The sequence below is a fragment of the Haemaphysalis longicornis genome, unplaced genomic scaffold, assembly GCF_048455015.1.
Source record: "Haemaphysalis longicornis isolate Haplotype H1 unplaced genomic scaffold, Haemaphysalis longicornis Haplotype H1 scaffold_1, whole genome shotgun sequence".
NCBI lineage: Eukaryota > Metazoa > Arthropoda > Arachnida > Ixodida > Ixodidae > Haemaphysalis > Haemaphysalis longicornis.
Window position 1 is genome coordinate 410,973,598 of NW_027526203.1, and position 27,994 is coordinate 411,001,591.

Sequence of the window (27,994 nt, forward strand, 5' to 3'; positions counted from 1 at the left end):
AAGAAAGCAAGCTTTCCAATAAGAGGATTTCGTTATTACAAGGCTTTACTGGATAACAACAACAACAAAAAAATATGGCAGCATCTCCACTCCATGGATGATGGCGAGGGTGTGGAGTACAGGGACTTGAAATGACATCCAAGTTGCGCCCAGAGTGACATCCGATTTGCGCCCCGACCGTCATTCGATTTGAGCCGCGAGTTGCACCTTCATTATTCCCTAAATGAAACTGCAACTTGCGGCTCAAATCAAATTTCGCTTGATGGTGGTGTGCACACGGATGGACGTGGATGGACATTGGGAGGTCCTAAGGTACTCCGCACCGTTACAGGCGAGGAAGTAAGCCACTTGACTCTCGGGTACTAACTCACGGTCGTAGCCCAATGGGTAAGACGACTAGCACTAATTCTGTCTGGTTCGAATCCTGCCAGTGCCTGTGTGATTTTTTGTGATTGTAAATGCTATGCGCACGGACACGGACGGACATTGTGCAGTCCTAAGGGACTCCGCACCTAAAATTGGAGTCTTGTTATCAGAACATGAATGGCCAAGCTAAAGAGTCCATGTTCATAATTTTTTTAGATTAATTTTTTAAGGTGAACAGTTTTTAAGAAATCATTTAAATGTTGTTAGAATTTTCATGGGCAAAATAAGCTTGGTCTGTCATGACGTGACGAAACCAGATTGGGAAATAATTACTATCAGCTTTGGTTTGTGGTTTAGCACGGGTGTTTTTGAGTGGCCTAGGTTTACGAAACTCAGTAGCATTTTAGTTTTCTTTATAGAGGACAAACAATAGGGCTGTTACAACCTGCTTCACAGCCATGTGAACATACCTGGTGATGCTGCGAAACAGTTTCGGAAGCAGTGCACCATGTTATTCGCATCAAGACTGTAGCTGCTTATAATCTATGGCGCTCATAGAGGGAAAACTTTCCAAGATTGTTGGAGTCATCTTAGCAGTGAAATGTAGTTAGTATAACCTGTTTTAGATTGCCTAATCTATGGCGCTCATAGAGGGAAAACTTTCCAAGATTGTTGGAGTCATCTTAGCAGTGAAATGTAGTTAGTATAACCTGTTTTAGATTGCCTAATCTATGGCGCTCATAGAGGGAAAACTTTCCAAGATTGTTGGAGTCATCTTAGCAGTGAAATGTAGTTAGTATAACCTGTTTTAGATTGCCTGTTTTAGAGCATGGGTTACAGTTGTTTTCCAGAATGGTACTCTTCTCATATAATTGTATGTATTGACAGTGAACAGCTTTTTTTCTCATGTTTACATACCACTCTACTATGAACTGGATTGCCCTATTGGTGCCTTTAGGAGGAGATCTGGGGTTGCCATTCGCATTGGAAAGCCACCATTCAGCATGGCCTGCACTTGCTTTCTGATGTTCCGCTGAAGTAGCCAAACAACATCTCGGTGTAGCAGAGTGGTCCAGAGCATCTTCATAGTGGGCCTGTCAAAGGAACATGACAAACACTACACAGGGTCTTGAACTTTGAGGCCTGTTCAGCACATCACTGCTGTTACGTACTAGCCTCACCAAAATAACGGGTGCAGTGCCTGCTTGAAATGTTCTATCCTCGGGGCCAACAGCAGATTGATTTAGCCGTCATGCCACTGAAGCCCACTCACACGACAGACAACATTCCATTTGGAGTGGATGGTGTTTGGGAATGTTTCTACGCAAAGTGACATACTACTATAACACAAAAAATTCTTCCCTACAGGCCAAGCTCATTTTTTTCAAAGCAACACACACATGGACAGCCACAGACAATTATCAAAGCTTTATTGTCTATGAACTGTACAAGTGAAGAAATGAATCGTTAACATCACCAGTTTACCTGCACAAGAAACGCTATGGTCCATTTGTAGTCTGCTATACAGGGAAATGTGAAGTGTGATGCACTTCCAATGATTGTACAATGTGGGAGCCATTTCAGGTGATTCCATCTGCACAACCATTTCCCTAGGTATCCACTCTACGCAGCCGACAACCCAATTTTTGGACCTGACAAAGATTGCACCCACATCCAAATGATCAAACAATCTGATCAAACCTCACTGGGTTTACTCATTAATTCCCTGAAAATATTCAAACAAATGGGCATGTCCGAAAAATAAGTCACCGGCTAAATCTTGACGAAAGTGACCGGGAATAGGAGTACTGACACAAAATTTCAAGGCTCAGATAATTGTAAAAAGCTTCCTTTGTATTTGGAGATACTCTCTCTGAAGTTTAAGCCGTAACCGTTCAGTAGAACATATTTAAAAGAAATTTTAATCCTTGTGCGCACGAGAAAAGCTCATGACGTCGGACCCAAACGGCCCACGCCAGGGCTCCCGTGACGTTTCGAGGCAGCCACAGTGCTGTTGGCGCGCACTTTTCCACATTGTGCATCATGCCACAGTTTTTGGGACTGACGTCACTAGAAACTACAGCTGGTCGAACCGTTCTGGCACGTGCGCGCGCCCAAACCAGCATTGGTTGTGGTGCGACAAGAACAGCAACGTCAAATGCGCCTTCCCATCATGGTGGCTGTCTCAGTGTTCGCTTCTCCAAAACCGAAACTGACACTAATAAACGCAGCTGCAAGTAATTATTTATGCTGTTTGCTCGACAATCTAATGTGCCATTCTACGATCAGTGGGCTCGTTGGCACCTATAGCCACGAAAAAAACGCGACGCAAAAATTTCGTGTCAATACTCCTTTAAATGCCAAATGTGTCTAAATGTCTTTAAAATAACAATAAAAAAGGGAGACAAACAAAAGAAGCAATTTGTTTTGTGGCTCTATGTTTAATGCTCTACATTTATATGAAGGGGGTCACTGTAGAGAGGAAGCCAACAGAGTGAATGGCACTGCATAAAAAAAGCAGCACTGTGTTTGTTATGCATGCAGCACCATGAGTGCACAAATTGAGACGCAATCAGATTGCCAATTGGCAATTTGAAATTTTTATGTTTTAAATGTGGCTTAGCTGGGATACAGCTTCTCGCGATAAATCCCCCAATGCACCAGTAACGAGCTGCCGATTAGAAATAAACAGTGAGCCCTATCGATCCATTCTATGTGAGGCTACTTAAAGCCTTTGCGTTCAGTCTATCCATATATGCGTGGCTCACACCCTACGCACATCGTCTGGGCTGCATGAAATAGCTTACAAGTACTGTCAGGTAGGTTCACCACCGACTTCTCAGGCAGACCTGATCTGAAGGACCAATACAATAACACAATGTAATCTGCAAGGACTTTCCCAATTATGGCTCAACAGAAGCAGCAAGATTTTTGTGCTGCTAATTTAACACAAAATGTTGAAAAAGCTGCACTTAATGGTGCTAAACAATGCACTAACCTCACTTCAGGTTAACATCAGTTCCAGGCTAAAATACATTTTAAAAAGAAGGAAGAATGAAAATGCCTTTAAAAAGAAGACAAGCACTTTCCTGAACATACATCAGCTACATTTTAGTGTTTGCCAAAGGCTGCAAATTTATAGCCTTCCTGCCCCAGTGACTACCCCTCCAATAAAAGGGGGAAAAAAAAAAGAACAAATCTACCATGCACAGACTGAATGTAGGCAGGCTTTTATAAACACTACTTCAGTGGCAGGACCAAGCACATACGAATTATTGCTAGGGAAACAATATACACATTTTGTAGTGTACGAAAAAGGGGGGTCTGGTGAATGTACAACATTTGATCTCCAGACAGTATGTGCAACTGCCACAAGCTTTTGTAAGCAAAAGAGCTGCTCTACAGCACTTTGGATCACTGTTACTGCATTCTTGTAGAAGATGCTATTTCAACCTTACAGTGGTTCATTAAAGTTGGTAATGCTTCATGGAATGCTCTAAAAAATGTCAGCTTGTGGAATAGCCCCTTTAATGACGCCTGTTGAGAGGTCCATGGCCATTTGTGCTCTGCTTGTTCATGACTCCCAAACTAAAAAAAGAGTATTCAGACGGTATCTTGGAAGCTCAAAGATACACAAATTCGAGGCTTCTACAGACAAGTCACATACATGTTTCTACACTACCATAAATTTTTAAGCATCAACATATGCGTCTCTAAACATCGCATTTTTTTTATCCTTCAGCAGGACATCCGCCATAGTACGTAAGTGCAAAAAAAAAAAAAAAAGTGCATACAACACAAAAACAAAAAATGCAGCAAAACCATCAAACTAGATGGCCTGCTGAAATGAAAACCATAGTGAAGTAAGAACAGTCAGGATAGGGAAAAAGGGGACAGACATGTCAAATGAAATGCTGGGTGCAGAGTCTTCTGCACCAGCACTGAGAACATTGTGCTACTGTCCCCTCAGCAGAACCAACCTCAACAGTGCAAGCAAGCTGCTTTGAAATGTACGCGAAGTCACTAAAAGCACAATATGCAGACAAACGAGAAAGCCCTTTAAAACCCCTCTTGTATTTCTTGTGCAGCTTTGAGCTCATTTCTAAAGAAGAATACAGACTGTGCAGTGCTACTTTCACTTGCAGCAAGCCGAAGTATTTTGAGCAGCACCCAGGGCAGCCTTTCACGTGACCAACCTAAGTGAATGGCTGCGTAGGGTGTGCATGCTTACAAGGCATCACAAGGAAGGCAGGCCCACCGGCAATGTGCGAATACCACAACCCTGCCTCTACAAACTTGAAAAGCATACCCTCCAGACCACAGTCATGTCATTTCTTCTGTGCGTGCGTGTGAAAAAAAAGAAAGAGTGACCATGGCTACGCATGGTCGCTCCGGAAGAACACTTCAGCTGTGCAGCAAACCCGTCTCCTGGCCGAAGTGCAATGCGCCTACGCTTAAAAGCTTCCCTCTCGGGCAGGAAAATGGAGGCAACGAGTGGGCTGGCAGTCACCAGCGCTTTGGACCCCTGGCATTTCTCCTAGTACCGCTATGTTATGCACTGTGGCCACTATTCTTATGTGCAAGCACTATGTACACGCCTCAGCCATACCACTCGACACGCGTACACATTCTCCATCCACTTCTGGTGACCAGCACGTTGGCCGATTGAACAGGGTTTCTATGCATGTCTCCTCATTCTACCTTTCATTCACTCGGAGAAGGAAAAACATTGTAGCACGCATATACATAACTATATATATATATATATATATATAAATGTCTCGCAAAGATTTGAATGTTGTGTTGGCACTGCTTGCTGCAAAAAAAGGGTGCCCTCTTTCCTCGGGCAACTCTTGTTTCTTCCACCTCCAAGGGACCAGCCCTGCACAAGGCAGCGGCAGGCGTTTCAGTTCAAAGCTCTCAATAAATGACACTGAAATGAATTTGCTAACACAGTTCTAAATCTCTGTTGTCAGAAAAAAGAAAAGCACTCCTGTGTTTATGGTTTGTAACGATCTCAAATGCAGAATAACAGCTAAGCGTCATAAAGGTAGATACAAAACGAACATATATGTGTAAATTAAAGCCTAGACTTGCAAATTAGCATTTGGCTGGAATGACAGCAAGAGAGGGACACAACTATTATATAATGTACATGACTTAGCACTTCCCTTTGATGATCATAAGAAGCACAATGAAAACATATTTTGGGACCTTCTGTTTTGCAAAATGAGGGATTAAAAAAAAATTCATAAATATTACTTTAGGAGCATGACAAACAAACAAACATTACAAATGTCTCAGGTGATATAACCAACAAATTTTCAAAAAAGAAAAAAGTGGGAGAGGGGAAAAATGGAAGGAGAAAAGCCACAAGTTGTAAATGCCATTTTACAATTGCATAATGTAAACCTGTTAACGCACATTCAGCTGTAGGACATATTCCCTCTTTGTTAATTAAGGCAACAGGCTTTCATGGAAGGATTGATAATGTGGACTCGTAATGTACTGCATCATCCTCAGCAATAGTAGTGCTAACAATGTTGGTTAAAATAGGTAGTCCTTGTGCCTTTTTTAATGGATGCAGCCTTCACCAGGTTGCCCTAACACAAACATACAATAACAAGGAAGTTATAGGTTAGGAACTATCTGTAACCTGTTAGCTTCTGTTTCTGCACAGTTTCTGCCTATTCAAACTACTGCGATGGCATGTTAATACTCTGGCAAATTCCACAGGCCAACCTAGAGCAGAATAACATGCTTCACTGGTCACATCCAATGAGCTCATTTCCAAGTTATCAAGCACCCCCACTTCACACGGAACAATGAAGGATGTAAATTTCATCATATGGCCATTCTACATACACATTGGCCACTGCATTTCCTTTTATCATTATCTCAAAAACTATACAGCATAATATTTGGCATGGCTGGAACCTTGTGTCATGGGGTAACTTTCGGAAAGTTCGGAAAGTATCTGGCCAGCAGTTTCTTAAAGGGACACTGAGGTCAAAATACAAGCTGCTCTAGAATGGTTGATTGTGAGGTTTAACGCGCCAATGCTAAACAGGTGATGAGGCACGCCGTAGTGGAGGGCTTCGGATTAATTTTGACCACCTGGGGATCTTTAACGCGCTTCGAAATCACAAACACACGGGCGTTTTCACTTTTCGCCTCCACCAGAAAAGCGTCCGCAGCGGCCAGGAATCGCACCCGCGTCCTTGGGCTCAGCAGCACAACACCTTCAGGTATGTCCTCACTTGCGGCAATGATCTCGTGCCGCGCCGGGCGCTCAGAAACGCCACTGCTTTTTGAAGGCCGCACTACAGGGAGCGCGCGCGCGCAAAAGCGGTGGCGGAGACCGAGGGAACCGGTCTGAAGCCCTCTCTGACGGGGGAGCAGGGGTTGAATGGGTCTGCGCGCTCTACGTCGGCGAGCTCCCCGGGGAGAGCACTGACCTCACAGCACACTTGAACCGGGCGCTGATTGGCTTGTAGAGTTTGGTGCAAAGCGCCTTGACACAAAATGGGTCCGAGACCCATCCTTGCGGCAGAGGAATCTTGCTGTGAAAAAGCGTTTTGCGGTGCGCGTTTTTGCGCACGCGGCGCCGCAAGTGAGGACGTACTATTAGCTACTGAGCAACCACGGCGGGTCAAGTTGCTCAAGAAAGATAGATTACCTCACTGAGGACACAAATATACCACTTTACACGTAGCTTTCTTTAAAATAAGGTAAAAAATTGCGAAAACATGAAGCCAGGTACTGCCAGCATTGGCTCTACCACACAACTTGCACTAGAAGTGCTTAAATCATCTGGCGTGCACAACGTCTTTTCTCACTGCCGCTGAATGGGGCTACTCGTCCATACTTGGGGTGGTGGTACTGCTTTTCGGGAAAGCATGCGAGCTACGCATGAGCAAGCGGCTGGTTCGACGCCAAAATTCGCGGGGCCTCAGAAGAACATTATGTTTTTCTTCAACAAAGTGTCAATACTGATCATAGGTCCCATGCAGGAACATTTTACTTTGTGGTCCGGAGTTGTAAAGGACGTGGGAGTTCGGGAAAGCACGACCGATTTGACTGAAACTGACCAAACCGCTCGGTATGTGGTAGCTTTGTATGCAGTTGCTTCTATACTGCTATACATCACCGCTGCCTTGCTTACTTCTGGTTTATTGTGACTCAAACAGTGACTGCAATCACTGTTTGCGTCACGCTTGATCAGCATTGCACTATCGATTTCTCAGCAATTAAGGCATCTTTTGGCACCGAATCAACGCTAGAATGGCTATGGGAAGGTCAGACTTTCATTCGAAGCCATATTGCTGGTTGCCTTCAGTGCCCCTTAAAGGAGCCATGAAGAGAAAACACAAGTTTGGTTCATTCAAAAGATTGTCTCGTTAGAATCATACTGACACCACTTTTAAAGTAAACTTCGCTCAAATAAGCTACATAATTAGGAAAAACGGGAATGGTCATGCGACCCACCAGCTCATTTCCCGCAACAGAACCTATGTCGTCACATGAGCTAAGCTCTGCGATTGGCGGAGGCTGGCAGAAGCAGACGCAAATTAGGTAGAACTTACAAACTAGACGAACGAGCGATTTGCGCTTAAATTTAGGGCACATTCTTTACAAAGCAATAAGAATGATGGGACAAACAGTGGAAGTTACGAAAGCACATGTAAACATAGAAGTACTGATGCGTTCTGCTGTTCGTACTGCGCACAGCATGCTTGGTTTCGCTGCACAGCACTACGGGGCTTGGGGTTGTCTCAGACGACACTGGCCGATTGACGCAAGCAACGGTGTCTTACGTGACCCCATTTGTCGAGCGAGCACTGTTTCAGGGAACGAATATTTTCTCCCAGAACAAAAACAAGCCAGGTTTAAATGCGGGCAAAAACAAACCAAACGCTTGCCACGGTATGGTGGCGCCATCTAGGTTACGGAACGTAAAGAAACGCGGGAACAAACCAACACCGCTGTACAGGGTGGAGACAACCTTTGAACGGTCCCGTGCCGCCGCAATTGGGCCAACGGGCTCAGCGCGTTATTCTTTTCGTTTCCCACGAGACCTAGCAACGCGAAACAGACAATATGATTCAAACTTCTTCAGTAAACCGCGTTGCGGCGATAATTTTAGCGCGGTTTTGACACAATGACTTGCTTCGGCGGCGAGCGAGCAACCAAAAATGGCGGCGCCGGCGTATACGTGTCTCTACCCTGTACGGCGGATGCGTGAATGAAGGTACTCTAGGCTGCAGAGCGGTCGGTTTCAGCATGGAGGAACGGGTTTCAGTGATGTCACTTGGGACCACGAAAACGCACGATTGAGCGGGAAAATCAAAATTTTAACCTAAATTGTTTAATTTCTCAGTGAATAAAGCACCGTTTGTATCCGGACAAGCGCTGGGGGCACTATAAAACACGAAATCTTTCGAATAAAACCAACTTGCATTTTCTCTTCATGGCTCCTTTAAATTGTCCTATTTTGCCCTCGAGAATAGGGTACATGTAAAATTTTTCAGTTCTCTGGCAACATACAGTGCCCAAGGCAATATTGCTGTATTTGGTTTGACACGCATGGCACGCACCCAGGTCTCCTACCATGCAAAGTATAGCACTGTAATGCTGAGCCGGCGCTGCGCACCCCCTAGCACATTTGTAATCCACCAGGTTCTGCAATGCATTTGCACTCCGTCGTCCTGTGAGACTCCAGCAGTGGGTCATACAGGGGTTGATTGTCCCTTTTAAGTGTTTTCAAAACTACCAGCACGACCAATATGCATGCCATCTCACGTGCTCCTCAGGGAGTCAGTCTGAATTTTTTTCTGGGGCTCTCTTAGCTGCTCTAGATGGAACAGTGAAATATTTGAGATGGTTAGACTAATGACTGTGCTACTGCGAACACTCACCTCAGAGAAAAAATGTACCGAGGTCTAATGCAATTGTGCTCCATTCCATACAATCTGTGCCTGTGCACCCTGGAAAAGAAAAACCATCAGAGATAAACGAAAGGCTTGGCTATGTGTACAGCATTTACATGGTGAAAAAAACGGTGCGGTACGATTAAATACACTAGGAAAGAAACCAGACAGGACGAGAGCTGACTATCAACTAAGATTTATTTAAACGAACACACGTATAGCTTGTATTCACTGCCGAGGCACGCATGCAGGCAACCATGTGAGTGCGCCGTCACTGATTACGTCCCAAACTCTACCCCACCGAAAGCGAAGCAATGCCCCGACTCCAGTGTGAGCATGATTAATGACATCTCTGTTGACACCACCATTAAGAATCGGGTTGAAATGGAGCAGGCAACGCACACTGGTGTTTTTTTTTTTTTTTTTTTCAGCGTGCGGGTGCAGTGGCACAAGCCGCGCCATGTTCATGGCGCGGCGGCGGTGTTCTTTTGTAGGTGTACTTTTCAAGGAATTAAAGTGTGCTTCAATGTGTAAACAGGCGTTTAAAAAGCACTTTAATTCATTGAAAGGTACACCTACACCTCATTTGTCTGATCACTGTCGTTCATGTTCTCCGCGCTCCTGTCAGTCCCACTTTGATCAAACTCTCGTACTGCTCCATCATTCCAATCAGCTCAAGCAAGAAATAATAGAGGCGTTCAAGATAAGCAGGCTTGGTGACAAGTGCGTTACTCAGGCCTCCCATAGTTTACACATTAAAGATGTGGCCTTTCTTGATTGTTGTTGAATGTAGGAGCAAGCGTATTCCTTCTTTTTATCTCTATCAGTGTTTGGTGTGTGATACTGATGTTGGTGCATGCGCCGTTTCAATGTTTTTTTATGTACAGTTAAACCTGGATGTAACGAACCTCTATGTAAGGAACTCCTGGATTTAACGAAGTATTTCAATTCCCCATTTCCACCTTCATCGATGCCCACGGGTTTGCGACCTCTATTTAACGAAGGAGTTGCAACGGTTAACCTGGATGTACGCTACGCAGATGAGTCAAGGTATCTTGCCCTTTTTCTGAAAAATTGGCCGGCAAAATGCACTAATTTAGCATATTTCGCCCGCACCGCAATCTCTTGTGCATTTCCACGTGTGAGTGCAGTGTCGGTTAGGTGCTAGGCCTGCCTGTTGGCGTGTAGTCGCGTGTGTCCCCTGATATCTGTGGTATGGGTTCGTGGATGATTTCTGCTGCCTGAATAACAAAATATTTGTCTTTTCAAGAAAAACTCGCAATTTTAAATGCCGTCTCCACCGGCAAGAAAGAAGAACGTCACCGCCCGGTACAGTGTCCCAGCTAGGATCCCTTCATTAATTTTGACTGCAGAAATGAGCATGAAGTTCGTGAAAAGGAACCCTTTCAGCAATAAGTCTGGTTCTTGAAACGCGTTAAGGTACCAAAAAGTATCAAAAAGCAAAAGTCATACTTAGTTACGTTTGTGAATTGGGGGCCGTGTAGTAGCAGCAAGCACAAATCACGCAGTTTTTCAGTTTGAAATATATCCTTGAACAAGGGCAAGTTCAGCATCAGTGATGCCCAGCATATTGGTTTCGTTTCTACTTCATTCCCGTGAGCTACAACTCAAAACCTGTACGTAACGAAAACCTGGATGTAACGAAAAAAGGCGAATTTTTGTCAACTCCGTTATATCCAGGTTTAACTGTATATTATGTGCATTCGTTTAAATAAATCTTAGTTGATAGTCAGCACTCGTCCTGTCTGGTTTCTGTCCTTGTATATTTGGCCGTACCGCGCTGTTTTTTTACCATGTCGATGTACCAACTCGCCCAACTTTGCATCCTGCCACAGTGTTTACAGTTTATTCATTATACAACTCTGCTTCTGATACGGTTCTACAGGTACATATAATGTTCTGTGGATTCTCTGAACAGCCATGGTATATTTTTTAAAGTCTGCCAAAAGGATATTGTGAATGCTTTTCACAAAACTCAAGTGTACGTTCAAAGGTGACCAGTAAAACGCAAGGACTCTTGACAGACCAATATATTTTATGTCCACTGCAGGAAAATAATTTATTGCCATTAAAGGGACAAAGAATATAAATTTGTGCAAAGAAAAGTGTAGACTTTTGTGGCATAGAAACATGTAAAAAAAAGGTTACTTTATTTGAAAAAGAATTATTGTAAATTGCCATGAAATGCTGTTAAAACCTGAAGGTAGGAATGTAACATGTTAAAAATTTTGTCAGTATGAATGTAAGTGCATCGCGTGACCTTAAATCCTAGTGGCTATATTAAATTTTGCCATCTTTGTGGCCGTCATATTTAGTGTAAACATAAGAACAAGGACATTTGCATGCTTTTCTACCTTTATAGGCTTCTCTACAAAGCTATGAAAGCAATGGTGCAAGTCATACAGCTGTTTTAGCAGTCGTATGTTCGATGGCACAGAATCTTGTCAAGTAGCATTATAAATGGAAAACTGTGTCACTGACCAAGTCCAAAACAATTAAGACGTGCCTGGAGTAGTGCTGGCACGAGGAAGTACATATTGAGCAGTGATCCTCAGCAATGACAATGAGAAACCACGAATCATACCTAACATGCATCCTGGAAACATTCAATTCACCCAGTACTACAAGTAGCACTTTAACTTGGAAGTAAGTGGAAAGATGTGAAGCGTATTTCCTCCCTGCTCATTCCATTGCAAGTGACTCGCCCACTTTCCTCAAGTTTCATGAAGATATTACTCTCGACACAAATTTTAGTTTTCAGCTCTGGATACTACCCTATTTCAATTAAAATAGGAATTTCTGAAACTAAGTGGTGCACCGTTATCAAGCTTTATATTTTCTTCCCAAATCAAACCTGTCAATAGTCATTATATAAGGACACCGTGACCCTAACATGGAATACGTTATGTGATGCTAAGAGTGCAACAACCCAAAAATCATAGGGGCCAAAATAATAAGGACTCAGAGAATCACACAGGCCCACACACACCTAAGCTGAACAAATAAAAAGGCGTAAACGGAGAGAAAAAAAAATGACACAGAAATAGGAACATTATGGCATCTAGGTGTTTCGCTGAGTATGACAAGAGTAAGGTAACAAAAATTAAATGTAGGTATGTATACCCATCCTGAAAGTACTATTGTTTGTTTAACAAAGACAAAACAACACTACACAGGCAGTGATGCTGAAGTGATACAAGGCTGAACAAAGAAGGTAAAGATCAAGAAGCAAAACACTTCCCATGAGATTTGAAGTTAGCCTCCTTTTACACACACATCAGTTAGCCAGAATTTCTCTCCTTCTACAAGGTTCTTTCATTCTTTGCGAGGTTCAAAAGAGTTGAAAACACGAAAACAGATCTAGTAGTCACCAATATTGCACCCTGTTATGAGCATGTTCATACCAACTAGAAACTGAACTTAAGCTTTCAAACCCTTTTGAGCTAACTAGTACTAGAATTGAGTACTCCGGAAAAATTCGAGGGGTACCAAAGCATAGTTTTGAATGTTGGTGAATGCTAGTGGGTTCTGAGATCCAGCAGATTCTGGTGAAAGTGCTCCAGCACTGCACAAAAAAAGGTCACCGAGTACAGTGCAACTTGCTGCCCTAAGTTCAAATGACATTTTTTTTAACTTCTGGTAGAGACATAAAACGAGTTCTCATTTTTCCAGCATAGTGAAATTTCTGCCATGTTTAAAAATGTGTCAGTACCACACTAACGTTTCGATCTGATCAATGTCAATTTGTTTCTGAATGCAAGGACGTCATGTCCGAAATACAATGGCCGTTGGTTTGTATTTAGCACGCTCAGGCCGTCAGGCTTATTAGAGGGTAGTTTTGGGCCCGTGATTATTGCTCAATCTCAAGCTCATGTATGTGCTTGCCTACTATCAATGCAAAAGTAAAAATGTTCACCTTCAGATGACAAATCCATCAAAAAGAATCCCCTGACCTGGGCAGAAAATTTACAGCTACACTTTGGTACAAAGTACTTTCTGGTGCACCCCACATGCTACTGTGCGCTTTAAGTGAAGCCCAGCTATGGTTACTAGCAGCATGCTTGAGGCTGTATCGGTGCTTATGCCCAAGACTTTTTCTCCTAAAATGGCCGCACCTGTAGCCATTTTGTTATTGTTGTAGCCTGTCCCCTCTATAATGTACCCTACCCTGAAGGTAAAATAAATGAAATGAAAGCTTAAATTTCTATTACATCCTGTCCATCTCTTCTCCTGTGTTTTGCCAACAAATTTAACTAAGCCTTTCCAGTTCTTGCATTCGTTCAAACTTTCCTTACAGTCCTGAATAAAAACACGCAACTGAACTGTGTCTTTCACACAATGACCCATATTGATCAAAAAAGAGAACAGCACAAAAACTGCACGCAAAGCTTTTCACACTCTCTCAGGAGACTGCCTTCCATACCATGCAAACATCCTCTATACACTCATCCTGAGGCAGCTCATTTCCTGCCCAAGGTCAGTTGCTCAAACGTAACACAAGCACATTGTCTAATGAGTAAATGCATGACCTGAAACGACTATCTGTTCAGACATTACAAAGGGAGCTCTTGTTACCTCAGATAGATTTTTTTTTTTGCTTTTACCAACATATGAAAAGCATAAATGTTATTGTTGCGTTGTCTCTTCTGGCTTATATCATAGTGTATTTTAACAAGACAGTAAGAGTGGCATGCTTTCACATCTTGCGATATGATTTTTTTGCATGAAAGGAACGGTACATGACTGTTAAATTCTTCTTCTAATTCCCCTCTAAACCATGTCTATAATAAGCTAAAGAAGCCGCTTCTTTAAATTTCAACTGCACAACATTACACCAACTTAGTTAGCATGTGTGGCTGCTTCCCATACAGGCTAAAGGCTAACTAAACAGAAGTGCAGATGTACCATACTATATTTTAACAGCTGTCAATTGTTTTGCAGAGAAAAATGTGGGCTTTTAGTTGTAATACTTGCCAAAATTCCCATTCTACATCGACAGAACCACTGAGTGTAGTGTGCGGTTTGTGGTATACCTCCTACAAGCTGTTGGTGCAATGATCACAGTACCGTCACACTTTTCCTTCAAAAAGACCTTATGCGCCCCGGTGTATAGCGTAATAGTGCACCTAAGCACCACATCTCCACATCTGATCCATAAAAACAGCATGGATCAGATGCACTGTGAAGTGCACGCTCTTTTCTGGCAGACACCACTGGTGACCAGAAAGGGCGAAAGAAGGGGGGAGTTCCTCACCTGCGGGGGTGGCTCCCCTCGGGCCACCGAGCCCTGTGCCTGCAGCCTCCGCACATGGCAGCCCTGGCAAAGCAGGTGACCATCCAGTGGGTAGCATCGCTTGTCCCGTTCATCTGTCAGCTGCAGGCTGCACTCCTGGAAAGAGCCAAGGGAAAAGCTGCCTTGGAAAAACAATCCCCCGACAGCATCCACACCCCACAAACAGTGCTGGAAAGTCTGTGCCTTCCATTTGCAAGGCAAAAGCTGCTGCCTATGCAAATGCTGATCTCAGTCAAACTGGCAGTACAGCACTAGACATGCTTGAGCCGTTCCCAAGCAGTATCAATTAGCCCTCCATATTTTATGTTCAGATTTAATTCGACACTGTCATGCTCGTCAAGTGCTGTGTGTCCACTGCAAGGCAAAGATCTACCACAACAAGCTCCTACCCGGTACCAAGCCTTGCCGATTCCCTGTTTACAGGTGTTCGTATCTTTTCGCGCTAGTTCTCTCCCTTTACCTGCTTGTTACCTTATCCCTAGGCATTTATTTTTGTGCTTGTGCAGCCCCATAGCCCATCCTATGCTTCCTTTCTTCTCCTGAACTCTGCCGAAGATCTTCCTCCTAGCCAGGCTTATTTATATCATTAGTGGAGCCCATTTCTAGTGCAGCAAAGCAAAGGGTACTAAACACGTCATCCAAATTTTAAAAGTTCAATCCCTCTGCGTTACCATGTTAAAGCGTGAAAGTTTCTCTACACTGCATGAGTGGCAAGGCGGCAAAGGCCCTAGCAGTTTAAAGTAGCCTAGAGTTCCAATTTAGGTCTCCATGTTCAGAGGCCTTTTCAGCAATAGAGCCACCACGTTTCCATTAAAGTGGTCTAGAAGTATATCTTCATGGCCCCAGCAGGTCCTTTAGGGCATGCCGCTTCATGAAAAAAACTAGGTAAGAGTGCAATGTGATGCCACTTCAGGCTGGCCTCCAGCATTTTTTTATTATTATTTTGTTGCACCGGGGAGGCTCTGCCAACCCATGAGCTTCTTTTGGTAATGCATGCTGTGCAGGGAGCAAAAATGCGGCAAATTCTGCAAATAGCGATGCGCTATTGGCTATCACGCGACACCTAGAAATAGCGTCATTGTGTTAAACTTAGCAACACACACGCACAGTTTTGGCAGAGTAGTTTGTGCTGTGGCATAGCTTGTCAAACGTACAGTGTAAGGCACGTGAAAACAGCCTTTAGAGAAAACAGATTATTGAGCTGTCAGATAAACAGGGCTGCTTCTTCTTACAGGCACGACTTTGTGCCTTGTAAAGTACGCACATTGTCAAAAATGAAAGAAACACACAAAACCGTGGCTCAAGTTGACGCCATGAGGCTTAAAATTGTGTAGCTGGTGCCTTCGCCTAACATCAGTGACAACTCCTTTGCTCATCTTATAAGCCACACTTTAAACTCTGCTCTCATTATGGAGCTTTGTGTGTGAAGCCTCCGTGGTGCGATGCACATAACCCCTGTTCCCTTTTTCCCACTCCCACCGCAACAGGCCTCGTGCCATCCTATCTCTAATAAATTTTACAACAACAATGATGCTCTCCAGTTATAGTGCTGTGACCCCACAGTCCTTGAGCTTCTGTGTTCCTCCTAAACCTGCCATCCACTTGTAAGCTCACCAAGGCACTACCAGATCACTACAGCCAAATAATTATTCTAAGAACACGTGCTATCCCCCGGGGACTGAAGCAGCTGCATAGGTAGAATCTTTGAAGGGGCCACGAAGACAAAATACAAATTAGGATAATTAAAAAAGAGTGCTTTGCACCAATAACAACGACGCCAATTTTATCGCAAACTTTAAACAAGTCATCGAGATATTTAAGAAAACAGATAGTGCAGTGGCGACTCCCCAGCCACTTTATGGTGATTTCTCTGAAACATCACAGAGTCTTGTTTGTGCGATTGGTGGCCGCTGACCTAAGCCACCGCCAAGAAACATGACCGGGTGCCTAAAGTGGGGCTTCTAGTAGTTCCGTTTGTTCATATCACTTGAAGCCTAACATGCAGTTAAAACACTGATCACAATATTTTAGTGCTTGCCCATATTACATCACCCCTGCCCATTTTATGTCACTGTAGTGCTGAATTTGAAAGTTTTTCGCAATTCCTCGTGTTCTTTGGTTAAAAAAAAATGTTTTTCATGGCTGGTTATATCAAAGTGGACAAAGTTGTAAGTTGTCTCCGTGGTCCTTTTAAATGCAAATCCCTCCCTGGCAAAGCACTGCAGTGAGGCCCCGTTCACTTCATTCAGATACATCCTAAAACACTGTCACTGCTACTGTTTCCTTACTTCAGTTGGGTTTACAACTTTTAAATATCTGCATAGAATGAAGTCAGAATGAGGCTTAGATCATTTCACACTGAACACACAGAACGCTTGCAATTTCAGTTCACAGATTTCCAACACTAAAGAAGTAGCACAGTATTATAGACGAAACAGATAAGCTTCTAAATTGAGAGCAATACTTTTACGCACTTAATCAATGATAACACATGTATCAACTTCTAAAGGCGATGTGAGCATGAATTTTTTTTAAGAATTTCAAGTTACCTCACACACATAGCAGTCAACATGGAAGTCTTTGTCCATCGACACGACGCGAACAGTTTCATCCGTGCCCTGCATGAACAAACCAAAGTGATGATCATAAAACAATGGCGCACAAAGGGTGAGCACAAAGGTCACAGGTGTGCCACTGAAGGAATGCACTAAGGCTCCTGAACAAGTGCTACAGCCAAAGCTCTTTTGTAGCTGTCTCCCTTTATGCACTGATTAAAGAACATGTCCCAAGGACCAGCAGTGTATGCAATAAATGAATAACAAAACCAAAGTTGATGAAAGGGACAGACGGAAATAAAAGTTATAGTTAACAATTTTGTGCCAGCCCTCTAGAAGCAGGACAAGTGGGCAGGTCGGTAATAAAGTAACATCTTCGAACAAACTGCGCAAAGAAAAAACACGGAAGCAAACACGCTGCTCTGCCCCAGTGCTCGAACACATTCTTCCGAGTTCACCAGACTCACTAAAAACCAGTCCTTAGTTCCTAGGACATGGCATTGTGCTGGTACATTATTAAGTACTTCATTGTTTTTACAAGCAATAACATTACTTATAACAGCACCCCAGTAAACATTATAAAAGCCTTCTGTGAATGCAGGCTTGGTCTTCATTTTACAGTTAAGTTTATCTCTAATAAATCAATCAAATCTTCTAACCCAACTCGCCTTCACCATAATCACGTTTGCTAGGGTATCCATTCCAAATTACAAGAACCATTCCTTACATTCCCCAGGCACTATTTGAAGATTACTAAGAATGGCACTGTACATTCTTACTTAAGGTAAGTCCTCTGTTGTGATGTTAAATGGGTAAGAGAAAAGGCAGCTGGTTACAATAATCACAAAATAGATTAAACCCCCACATGCAAAGAAGTGTTGATGGAAAAGCTGCACCCAAGAGGAAAGACACAGTCATAAAACAATGGCGCCTATCATGCGTAGTGGATATTTTATGTGCCTATAAAAAAACATCACCAACCAGCACAGCATAGCCACTCCATTTCTTTAGTGCTTAAAGCGGCAAGGTTTCACCATCAGAATGAAAACCACAGACACTTCAGAAAGGGGGAAAAAAATGCAGTATTGCAAATGTACCTACATTTGCCCCATATGTACCAGGTTTCACTAACCAATGGATATAGAACACACATAACATGCCCCATGCGTGCTCTCGCGCCAAATATTGTCAAACAGATTTGATTTTTTAATGTTTACTTTATGATAACCAGAAGCAGTCATCTATGAAATCGAGATTTATGAAAAGGAACCCGCTTTGGGGATGGGTGGTGCCTTGACAGCATGAACTAGAGTCCAGCTGTAGCCTGCCGCTGTTTTTTTTTCTTCAATTCCTTCATGTGCAAGGCGATATAGTATAAGCTGTTTTATATTTATTCGCACAAAGCAACAACCGCACTTTTAACGAAAAATGTGTGCAGAGTCAGCGCTCATTTTATTTCGTACTTTCATTATCAGACTTCAGTCTGTCATACTGTCAGTTCTAACAAGTGCCGGCTCGTGGGGTAGGTACCAACAAAATTCACAGAGGCCCAAGATAAGTGTACAAGGCTTACCTCCACTGGCGTAATTGCTTTCCCACAAGCTGCACATTTAGGTGCAAACATCCTGAAATGAATCAAGTGGTCCATTAATTGTTACACGGGTCAATATCGGAATTACCGCTAGCTCTAAAATTTCACAGTTGCCTCTAACATGAAGCATGTTCTACACGAACAGCCACCAGCAAGCTCTCAGAAAAGCAGACACTGCAAATGCTTGTAGAAAGCGCCGGTTACACTCAACAGTTCACAGCTGGAGAACTTATAAAAAGCCCAATTTCTCACCATGCAATACACACGAAGAGCTTGACAAAAGCACGCATACCGAAAAAAACCAATTGCATTCATGTCTTTGTGCTAAATTAGAACTAACAAGAAGTAAGAAGACATCATTAAATATGCATCAAATAAATTTGCACTAAGAAATGTGGGCATCAGTAATGGATAAATCAATAATAGATGCATTGCTGGGAAAGGCGTCTTCCCAAAAATGCATTTGTGTTCAGAGGTAAAGCCATTAAATAAAGAGATCGGTGTAAGCTTAATCTTTGTAAGCGGGCTTTCCCGCATTGCCTGTTATGCAGTGAAGCATGGCCATCCATGGAGGGAGTACGATTGCAGAAAACGGCTCTAACTCTTGTGTTACCGAAAGTATCCCAAAACAAATTATACAACAATTAGACGTTAACATGAGTCTACCATTACGCCAAGTTTCATTTACTTTGCATAATTAGCTAGTTCACAGTGAAGTTGTAAACATTACAGAATTTCTGTGCGCTGTCAATACATGACCATTTACGGAGGAAGTATGTTTACAGAAAACAGCTGAAACTGTTGTTTTACTGGAACTATCTGAAAAAAAAAATTATGAGACAATTAGCTGTTCAGATGACTGTAACATTACGCACAAGAAGCTGATGGTAAACAGAATCTTCGTAAAGACAACCCACATCTCTGCTGTTTCAGCAGATTTCACTCTTGGTGAAACTGGGTTTACTTTTTTTCATCATGTCTGCACTACAAATGTGCATTTGCAGAACAATCTGCACAGCAGCAACCCTTCTTAAGTACTCAAGCACTTTTCAAAGAAATTAAAGCTGTTCTGAAAATTTTTTTCTTTTTGCAGCATGTTGTGTGGCATTATGTGCACAACCCTCACTCAGAAAGCATAAGCAGCGGTTAACCTACCAAAAACTTGGGTGACAATGGAAGTATCCAAAGACCCCTATATGAAATGTGTGTCAACAGATTTTTGAAATCGGGGCCAGGGGCAAGAGCCCTTCACTCGCGTGTTTTGCAGGTGACATGCACCCACCATTTCCCCATGACTTTGGTGAAGTCAACATTATGACTTCACCAAAGTTGGGCAGTGGGGAAGGGGCAGCAAAAGTACCCTCTTCCATCTTCCTCTTCTACAACAGCCTCACCTAGCCTACACAAATGCTACTGCCCTTGTAATGCTGCTGCCCACGAATGCTACTGCCCTTAGGATTGTTAAAAACCACAAAAGTTGCTTTAACAACCCATTAAGGATGTTCAATTTGCCATGTGTAACCGTCCGAATGATACATCCAAATGATACGTGAAGTGCCACGGTTTCTTCGTATTTTTTTTAACCAAGTGGATACAATTTTAGAACACTAGCAGCATGGATCTCCCTCTTTACAAACTTTTTTTCTATGGCAGAAAGTGATAATCCTGAAGTACACACCTTAAAAATAGAAAAGCAACACTTACTTGTGGTAATCATTGACACAATATATCTTGTTGTCCATGTCAATTGTAAATGGAACTCCATCCAGGCACTCATTGCAGACGCAACAGCGAAAGCAGCCAGGGTGGTAAGATTTTCCCATCGCTTGTAGAATCTGAATAAACAAAAAACCACGTGTGCACACACTTGTGATATGTGCCATTCAGTCATTTTTTAAAAGGGCCATGAAGACAATGTGCAGCTTCACCTTATTCGAAAGGTTGGACAGCTCATACTTCACTACAATTAGTTCACCATGATGCGTTGCTGTCGTCACTGAGTAGTCAGTGCTTGACGGGATGGATTTCAAATTACATGCTTACTGCACAATGATATGATGTGGCAAGGGCCCTGTAACATGTTTGGCAAAACAGCCAGTCAGAACCCCAACTCAATGGCGTCATGAAAAAAACCAGAAGTTTGGAATCGCCAATCAAACCAGGGCATTTCAGCGGGTAATAACCATGTGCCATGCAATGGCCATAGGCTTTGTTCTTGCTTCTGGCTACGAGAGTGACAAGAATTTGATGACTTGAGCTCAACTGAACCCTCCGTGATTTCCGAGAAAACGGCAAGCGCCTTTTGTTCATAACTCTTCCAACTCCAAAAGCTGTCACGGTGCTGCGAGAGCCCCTCAATAAATAGTGCAGCATCCCCGCCGCTCATAAAGCCACTCATAGCATTCACCTCCAAGTCATGTTGATTTCGCTATTACACTGTAGCCATTTGTTAATAGTCTTATTGTGATAAAAGAACACTGTTTTTTATTTGAAGCACTATGAGTTCTAGCCCGCCCACAAAACTATCTCAATGTTTGGTTAATATCAGAAGCACCCGCCAATCGCATAAACTAGATTTACAGTGTCACAAGTTGAGTGTAGGCAAGCAGCTGGTGAGTTGCCACCCTTTCTTCTGTTTTCCTCATTAGATAACTTATTTCATTGAAGTTAGAATAAAAAGTGGCACAAGTATTATTCTGATAAAGCAATATTTTGGCTGGAGTAAAGTTGTGTGTTGCCTCCATGATTCCTTAAGAGGGCGGTAAAGTTGCTGAGAATGACACTTCAGTATGCACATGTAAAATTGCCACTGGCTTTTAAACTGCAAAAAGATAACCCTGTGCAAGACACTTCTTTGCTCAATGTTTCAGTAAGCCAAGTCAACTTTCAACTTGCCTTACAACATCCTCTGCTCAGTCCATGAACCACCATTTTTTTATTGTAGCTAGTATTATAATTCTCAGGACAATTACAGTACAGTTAATTATCAGTAAATCATTAATTAGATTTTGTCAACTAATTTGACATAATTTAACCGTCCTGTTAGGGTATAATGTATGTATTTGAACTTCGGTAAATTTGATTTTCTGCTTAGTAAGACTGCAGGCAAGTTACAATAAAACCTAGGACTGCTGCTTTTTAAACTTTTAACGATCTTACTATGCTAAAATAATTACTGCATTGGCTACTTTATAAACTATAGCATCTCAGAACAATCCTACTATCTTTACAACATCTCATTCACGCTGCCCTTTATTTGTTAAGGAAAAATCTGCTCTATCTTGAGAACAATTGTTTCAAATGAATAGGCGCAACAGCAAAATGCAAGAAGGCCTACACATCCCCCCAAATATGAAAAGAACATTTTAAAACCAACAGTGACCTGCCTACACTGGTGTAGCAAATATGGACGGGAACCATGATGATGAGTGGAAAGCCAACTTTTCTCGTGTGAATAATTGAACTGTTTGGTGGGACCAGCTTGGTGTCTGTGTTGTCCCTTTTCTATCTACTAATGTTCCAATATACTAAAGATGCCTCGTTAAGCATATTCAATTGATGCTAGAATCACGTGAACATATTTAACCACCTCCATTGTTTTGACCAAGCTTGTTCATATACGCACGTCACTAAACTATTTAGTTGTTCTGCAGATGCATAATATTCATGTTTTTTTCAATGAAATGGCAATGAGAAGTGCCTGTTAAAGGGCACCACCATACGGTTTGAAAGGCCAGTTGTTTCCCCAATGGTGTCAGGTGTACACAGGTGCAGCTGTTATCATCTCACGTGTAGCTAATATTTTGTCTTTTCACATTTCTCTCTTTTATTTAGAGATGGAACAAAATTATATGTACACAATAACAAAGCAATGGTGAAAACTGGCCCAAAAAAAAGGGTGCACATATCACTTTGGGCCACGTTAAGATCTAGACAGAAAGCTAAATGCATACAGAAAAAAAAAAGGGGGTAGGGAGAGACGGGGGGTAGGACAGCCATACCAAGCACCACTTCTCTTTCATCTACGGTACATTTTACAATGGATGCCTTGCTTTAGCGCTTAATTTCAGTATGCCAGTGTTACATTGAAGCTATTACCTAATTACACCCAGAAACCTGACAACTTAGCTAATGGCTTTGTGCAAACAGCTGCTCCTTTTAAAACAATTTTTTGTCCCCCCCCCCAGGTCAGCATTAGTCTTCAAACAACATGCAAATTATGGCCACCAAACAAGGTGTGCAAATTATAACTGTAAAATATTCCACATTGGATCTCACCATTTCCATTATCAGGTGTCCACACACAGCACACTTCTCTGCAGTCTGCTGAAAGCCCGAGTACTGAAAAGTACAACAGAGCACATAAAAATAACTTTCCATGCCAAAGTGGTCTGTTTGAACAATGTCCACTGTATCGCATTTACTTTTACAGTTGAGACACATTACCTAGTTTCTTTTAAATTTCTACTATACAAACATCTTCACATTTTTAAAAAGCCACAGAATCACTCAGGAAGTTTAAAAAGGCACACCCACATTTGTGACAAAACAATTTTCATATTTTCAAACACCCATTCATGAAAGGTGTAAATTGTTACGTGAAGGCAGGCCAACTAAGTTACACAGTAAAGGTTTTGTTCTAATTTTATTATCATAGAAGGACAGGTGCATTAATAGTAATTATATCATAGCTACATCCATTCAGTAAGCTGATGTAATGGTGTAGTTAAAAAGCTCTAGTTACAGCTCACAGCTGTGATTCAGCCCTAACTATTGCTACGTTAGCACTCTGGAAAGGGTCAACGAAGGAATGTATGCGTGAGCGGCTGTTTGCTGTTCCATTAAAGACCCTAAAGCAGTGTATACTTGCCATTCTACCAAAGACATATACCAACTTTCTTTTAGCTTAGAAGCTGAATTAAAATAATAATTACTTGAGACTGAAAGACTTTTTCTAAAGAAGCTAAGTGGCCACGCAGGAGGAGTCATTTCCTTTCATAGCCATGAAAAGTTACTTGAGTAAATAATGCAAAAAATGGCCTCTATGACAAACACTGCGACAAATGCAGTCAAAATTTTTGAAGCAAAGCCCATCTGCACATCCTCAAGAATGTTTTTTTTTTATTTCGTGGAACCTGTTCTTAATCTGAAATAATGCTTAAGCTTATATAGTACACAATGCTGAAGTATCCCCCTTCCCAATTACTTATTTTACTTTGGCACAGCTATCACAAAAAAAAAACACAGAAAACACAGCCCTCAAGATATGCTCACTAAAGTGAAAATGTGTGTGAAACAGACGTCACTTTAAGCATATCAAATGTACACAGTACAGCACTCACAATACTTCTTGAGGCTCATTACCCAGTACAAATTTCATAAAAAGGTGACAAGTACACCAATGGCACAATTTGTGCATTCAGGTTATCAATAACAAATTTCAGCAGAAAACAAGCACCTTAGTATTAGCATGCTGGCAGTAATGCCCAAACTAGGCCCTTTCCACGAGATTTTAAATGTATCCACCAATCTGTACAATAGTCTAACCAGCATGGTATTTGAGAATGGACCCCTTGGGGGGTCACGTCCAGATTGACTGCCCACATCACAAATCTGAATGCACGGGAACCCGCAGTGGGAGGGCAAAGGTGGCCCCTTAAAACCTTAGTCCAAGAATTGAGCCAGGAGCTGCACAGCTGCTTCAGTGCAGTGCTCCAGATCAATACAACAGTTCATTCAAAAACGGTACATTGACAATGTGCCAAAAAACCAAAACTCGAATATTTCACCCAGTTAATCAATATTTCAATCAAGCATATGACTGCCACACCAGCCATCAAAACCCCGGGGAACACGAGTGTAACATAGGTGTACCATAAGCACATGAAGCATACGTACCAGATAGTCCTCCTCGCAATAAACCTTCCCATGTACATTGTAGAATGCCTTGCCTCTCAATGCTCGCCCTGAAGGGAGACAGAGAGGAAAACAAAAGAAAGCGGGCTCAAGCTTTTTCAGACTAACAAGTAGTCCAGCTTAGCCTATCCTTCAGCTTAAAAAAAAACAAATGAAAAAAGGACCAGCGGAAGCAGAGCGCGCGCGCACGCACACACGCACGCGCGCGCACGCACGCACACACACGCACGCACGCACGCACGCACGCACGCACGCACGCGCACGCACGCACGCACGCACACACACGCGCGCACACACACACACACACACACAAGGGCTGAAGAATACACTACAGCACACAACACTGTCTTCCTAGCTTGGTTGTTTATGCATCTTTGCCGTTATTTTTCTTTCTTTTTCTTTTTTATTTGAAGTCACGTACCAAAGAACTTGTCACCAGTCACTTAAGGTTTTCAATCCGAAATACATTTTTGGGGATTTTAAAGGCAAAGTACAGTTTTTTTTTCTTCTTAACTTGCGTTGGTACTAATGGCAGCCTTTATAGCAATTAAACTGTCCACACAGCATGAATGATTCAGCTGAAAGAATGCAAAAGGACCTCCAGGCACTATTACTGATTGATATTTTGAGTTTTGAGGGTGCTGTAAGGCATGTGGAAAGACACCCTCACTAGGTAAGGCGCAAGTGACCAGCAAAGCCGGTAACGTGACCCTGCAGCGTGGCGAACTCCACACACTCTGCTGTTTCACCACACTGTGCTGCATTCACATTGTGGATGATGCCATCACCGGTAGTGGATGTGCTGTTGCAATTAAAAGTGACAGCACTTTCAGTCAATGATGGCATCACTTCCAGTTGTGATGTCATGTGTGCCATTAGCTTAAAAGAAGCCTGTCTGTAAAGAAAGTCACCCAACCAGACAGAGTTATGTCGAAGGTGTTCACCTTCAAGTAATGCTATACAGTTAAACCTGGATATTCGAGTCGCGTGAATGTAGCAGAAACGAAACCAAAATGCTAGACATCAGTGATGATGAACTCATCCTTAAAGGATTTATTTCACAGTGAAAAACTGCATGATTTGCGCCTGCAGCTTTCCCACGAACTTACTACACGGCACTCAAAAATAGCAGGGTCACTGACACCGCATTCACAATTGTCTCTTAACCCATTTCAAGGACCAAACTTATGCTGAAAGGGGGCGCCTTTTCGCTATCTTGATGCTGTTTGCCGCACTCAAAATTGTTGGGAGGGTGCTACCTGGAATACTGTACCGGGTGACGACGTTCTTCCTTATGACCGGCGGAGATGGCATTTAAAATTGCGAGCTTGTCTTGAAAAAACAAAACTTTCCACTTCCTGGCAGCAGAACTCGTCACCGACGAACCGACACCAGCGGAGATGTGCAACTACAAGCCGATAGGCGGGCCTAGGACCTTACCGACACCGCCCTAACACTGGAAACGCATAATAGTTTGTGAGCTCGCTAAATCAGTGCATTTCTCCGGCAGATTTTTCAGAAAAAGTGAAAAAATCAATGGCTCATCATCGTAGCGAATCCGTTACTGACTGTAGAGGTCTCAAACACAAGGGTTTCAATGGGGCTGGCAACGGGGAATTGAAAAACTTCGTTAAATCCAGGAATTCAGCACACAGAGGTTTGTTACATCCAGGTTTAACTGTACAACTACAATTCAAAAATGTTTGAGAATGCGCTACACAGCTTAATTTCATCATTTCAAGAACAAGGTTAATCTATTTGGCTTGCAAGGCCTCAACCACTTTAGGGCAGTGTACTGCTGGTTCCGCCATTGTGCAAAACGACAGCAGCCCTTTCCGTTGGTATTGACACAAAGCTTTCCAGGGAACGCAGGCACCTAGCTGCACAGCCTAGTCAATGACTGGAATGGGAACATACAGGTTGCAAGATGCACCGCCAAAACGAAATGACTGAGTACAGCCCCACGCCACCTAAGTCACATAGTTTAAGGGCCATCGAATGAACCTTTCACACCCCACTGCACTTAATTTTACATCAACTTTTTTCTATAATACTATGGAAAATGGATGTTAGATTTGATTTGGGCACAAAAGCACCACAGCTTTGTTGCTACAATCAGCTTTCCTTTTGCTTTCTTTATTGTGAACTGAGCAAGCTCGAATATGAACTAGCAAAAATCCAAAGGAAAGGACCTTCCTACCAAGTCTGTACGCATACAAGCGATGCAGCCCACACTTACCACATGAACAGCAAATGAAGCAGTTGGTGTGGTACAGGTTGCCCATTGCTTGACAGGCTTGGCCAGCACCCGTCACTTTCTCACCGCATGTATGGCAGATGCCTGCACAGTGAGAAAAAAAGTTTACAGCCCCAGCTATCATGAGCTATCTCACAGATAATACTCGCTCAAAAGGATCAACTTGGTAGAAGCACAGCTGTTATGCATATACAACTGTTAGATGCAACTGTTACAGAAGTACAGCTGTAATGACATGGGTTTGAGCTGTGCACAATGACTGGGTGAAAGGTGGCTGCAACTGAACAGTAGGGTAAAAGTAAAGAAAAAATTACAGGGGTTTAATGCGCTAAAGCTACACCTGAGCCGTGAGGCGCGCCATAGTGGAGGGCTTCGGATTAATTTTGACCACCTGGGGATCGTTAACGTGCACCGAAAACTCGACACACGGACATTTTCGCTTTTCGCCTCCGTCTAAAAAGCAGCCGTTGTGGCCACGAATCAAACCCGCATCCTTGGTCTCAGCAGCAGGTAGAGTAAAAGTAACCAACTCAACTCAATGAGGAATGGCAAATTAGGTTTTTTTTTTGCCATTCTAAACACACAGAGCATCAAACTAGCATAACTGACCTATAAATTTCAAAATGCACCATTACCAAATCCAAACCAATGAGCCCTGTGGCGAAACAGCTTTAGAAAAACAATCAGATTTCTCACACATCTGACACTGACCAGTTACACTCTTGTAAATACACCACATTTGCGAACAGAGTGACTGGTCCGCATTATTATGTATTTGGAACGCATACAAACGGCAAACCTCAGTCGTGAGCGTGCCCCGAAAGCAGCGGCGACAGTGGGGTGCGGGCCGGAGCCTCCCGCGGCTGCTTTCGAAACGGGCAGCTTGGGGGATTTCAGTGGCGCCCCCACAGGCAGCGCTCGAGGCGTTATAGTGCACACTGCTTCTAAAGATGTCTTCCGGGCAATGCATTTGTCTTTAGAAGTGAACCTGACTTTAGGGAAATTGGTGCAAGGTAGGTCTTCGTAAGATGGTTTTCCCACATTGTTGCACAGTGAAGCCTACCC

The 27,994-nt window shown here is 42.8% G+C and overlaps 1 protein-coding gene across 1 annotated transcript in view; it reads right to left on the reverse strand.

The window, feature by feature from the left end:
• Positions 1 to 1,779: 1,779 nt before the first annotated feature.
• Jub (LIM domain-containing protein jub) overlaps positions 1,780 to 27,994 on the reverse strand; it is an 86,658-nt gene continuing 60,443 nt past the window's right edge. The window contains exons 2-10 of the mRNA XM_077686983.1: positions 26,912 to 27,013; positions 24,655 to 24,722; positions 23,035 to 23,097; positions 20,461 to 20,591; positions 18,739 to 18,790; positions 17,160 to 17,228; positions 14,572 to 14,706; positions 9,285 to 9,353; positions 1,780 to 5,248 (exon numbers count right to left, since the gene is read on the reverse strand). Coding sequence (XP_077543109.1) covers positions 9,309 to 9,353; positions 14,572 to 14,706; positions 17,160 to 17,228; positions 18,739 to 18,790; positions 20,461 to 20,591; positions 23,035 to 23,097; positions 24,655 to 24,722; positions 26,912 to 27,013 — 665 coding nt within the window. The 3' untranslated portion in view covers positions 1,780 to 5,248; positions 9,285 to 9,308. The remainder of the gene's footprint in view (positions 5,249 to 9,284; positions 9,354 to 14,571; positions 14,707 to 17,159; positions 17,229 to 18,738; positions 18,791 to 20,460; positions 20,592 to 23,034; positions 23,098 to 24,654; positions 24,723 to 26,911; positions 27,014 to 27,994) is intronic.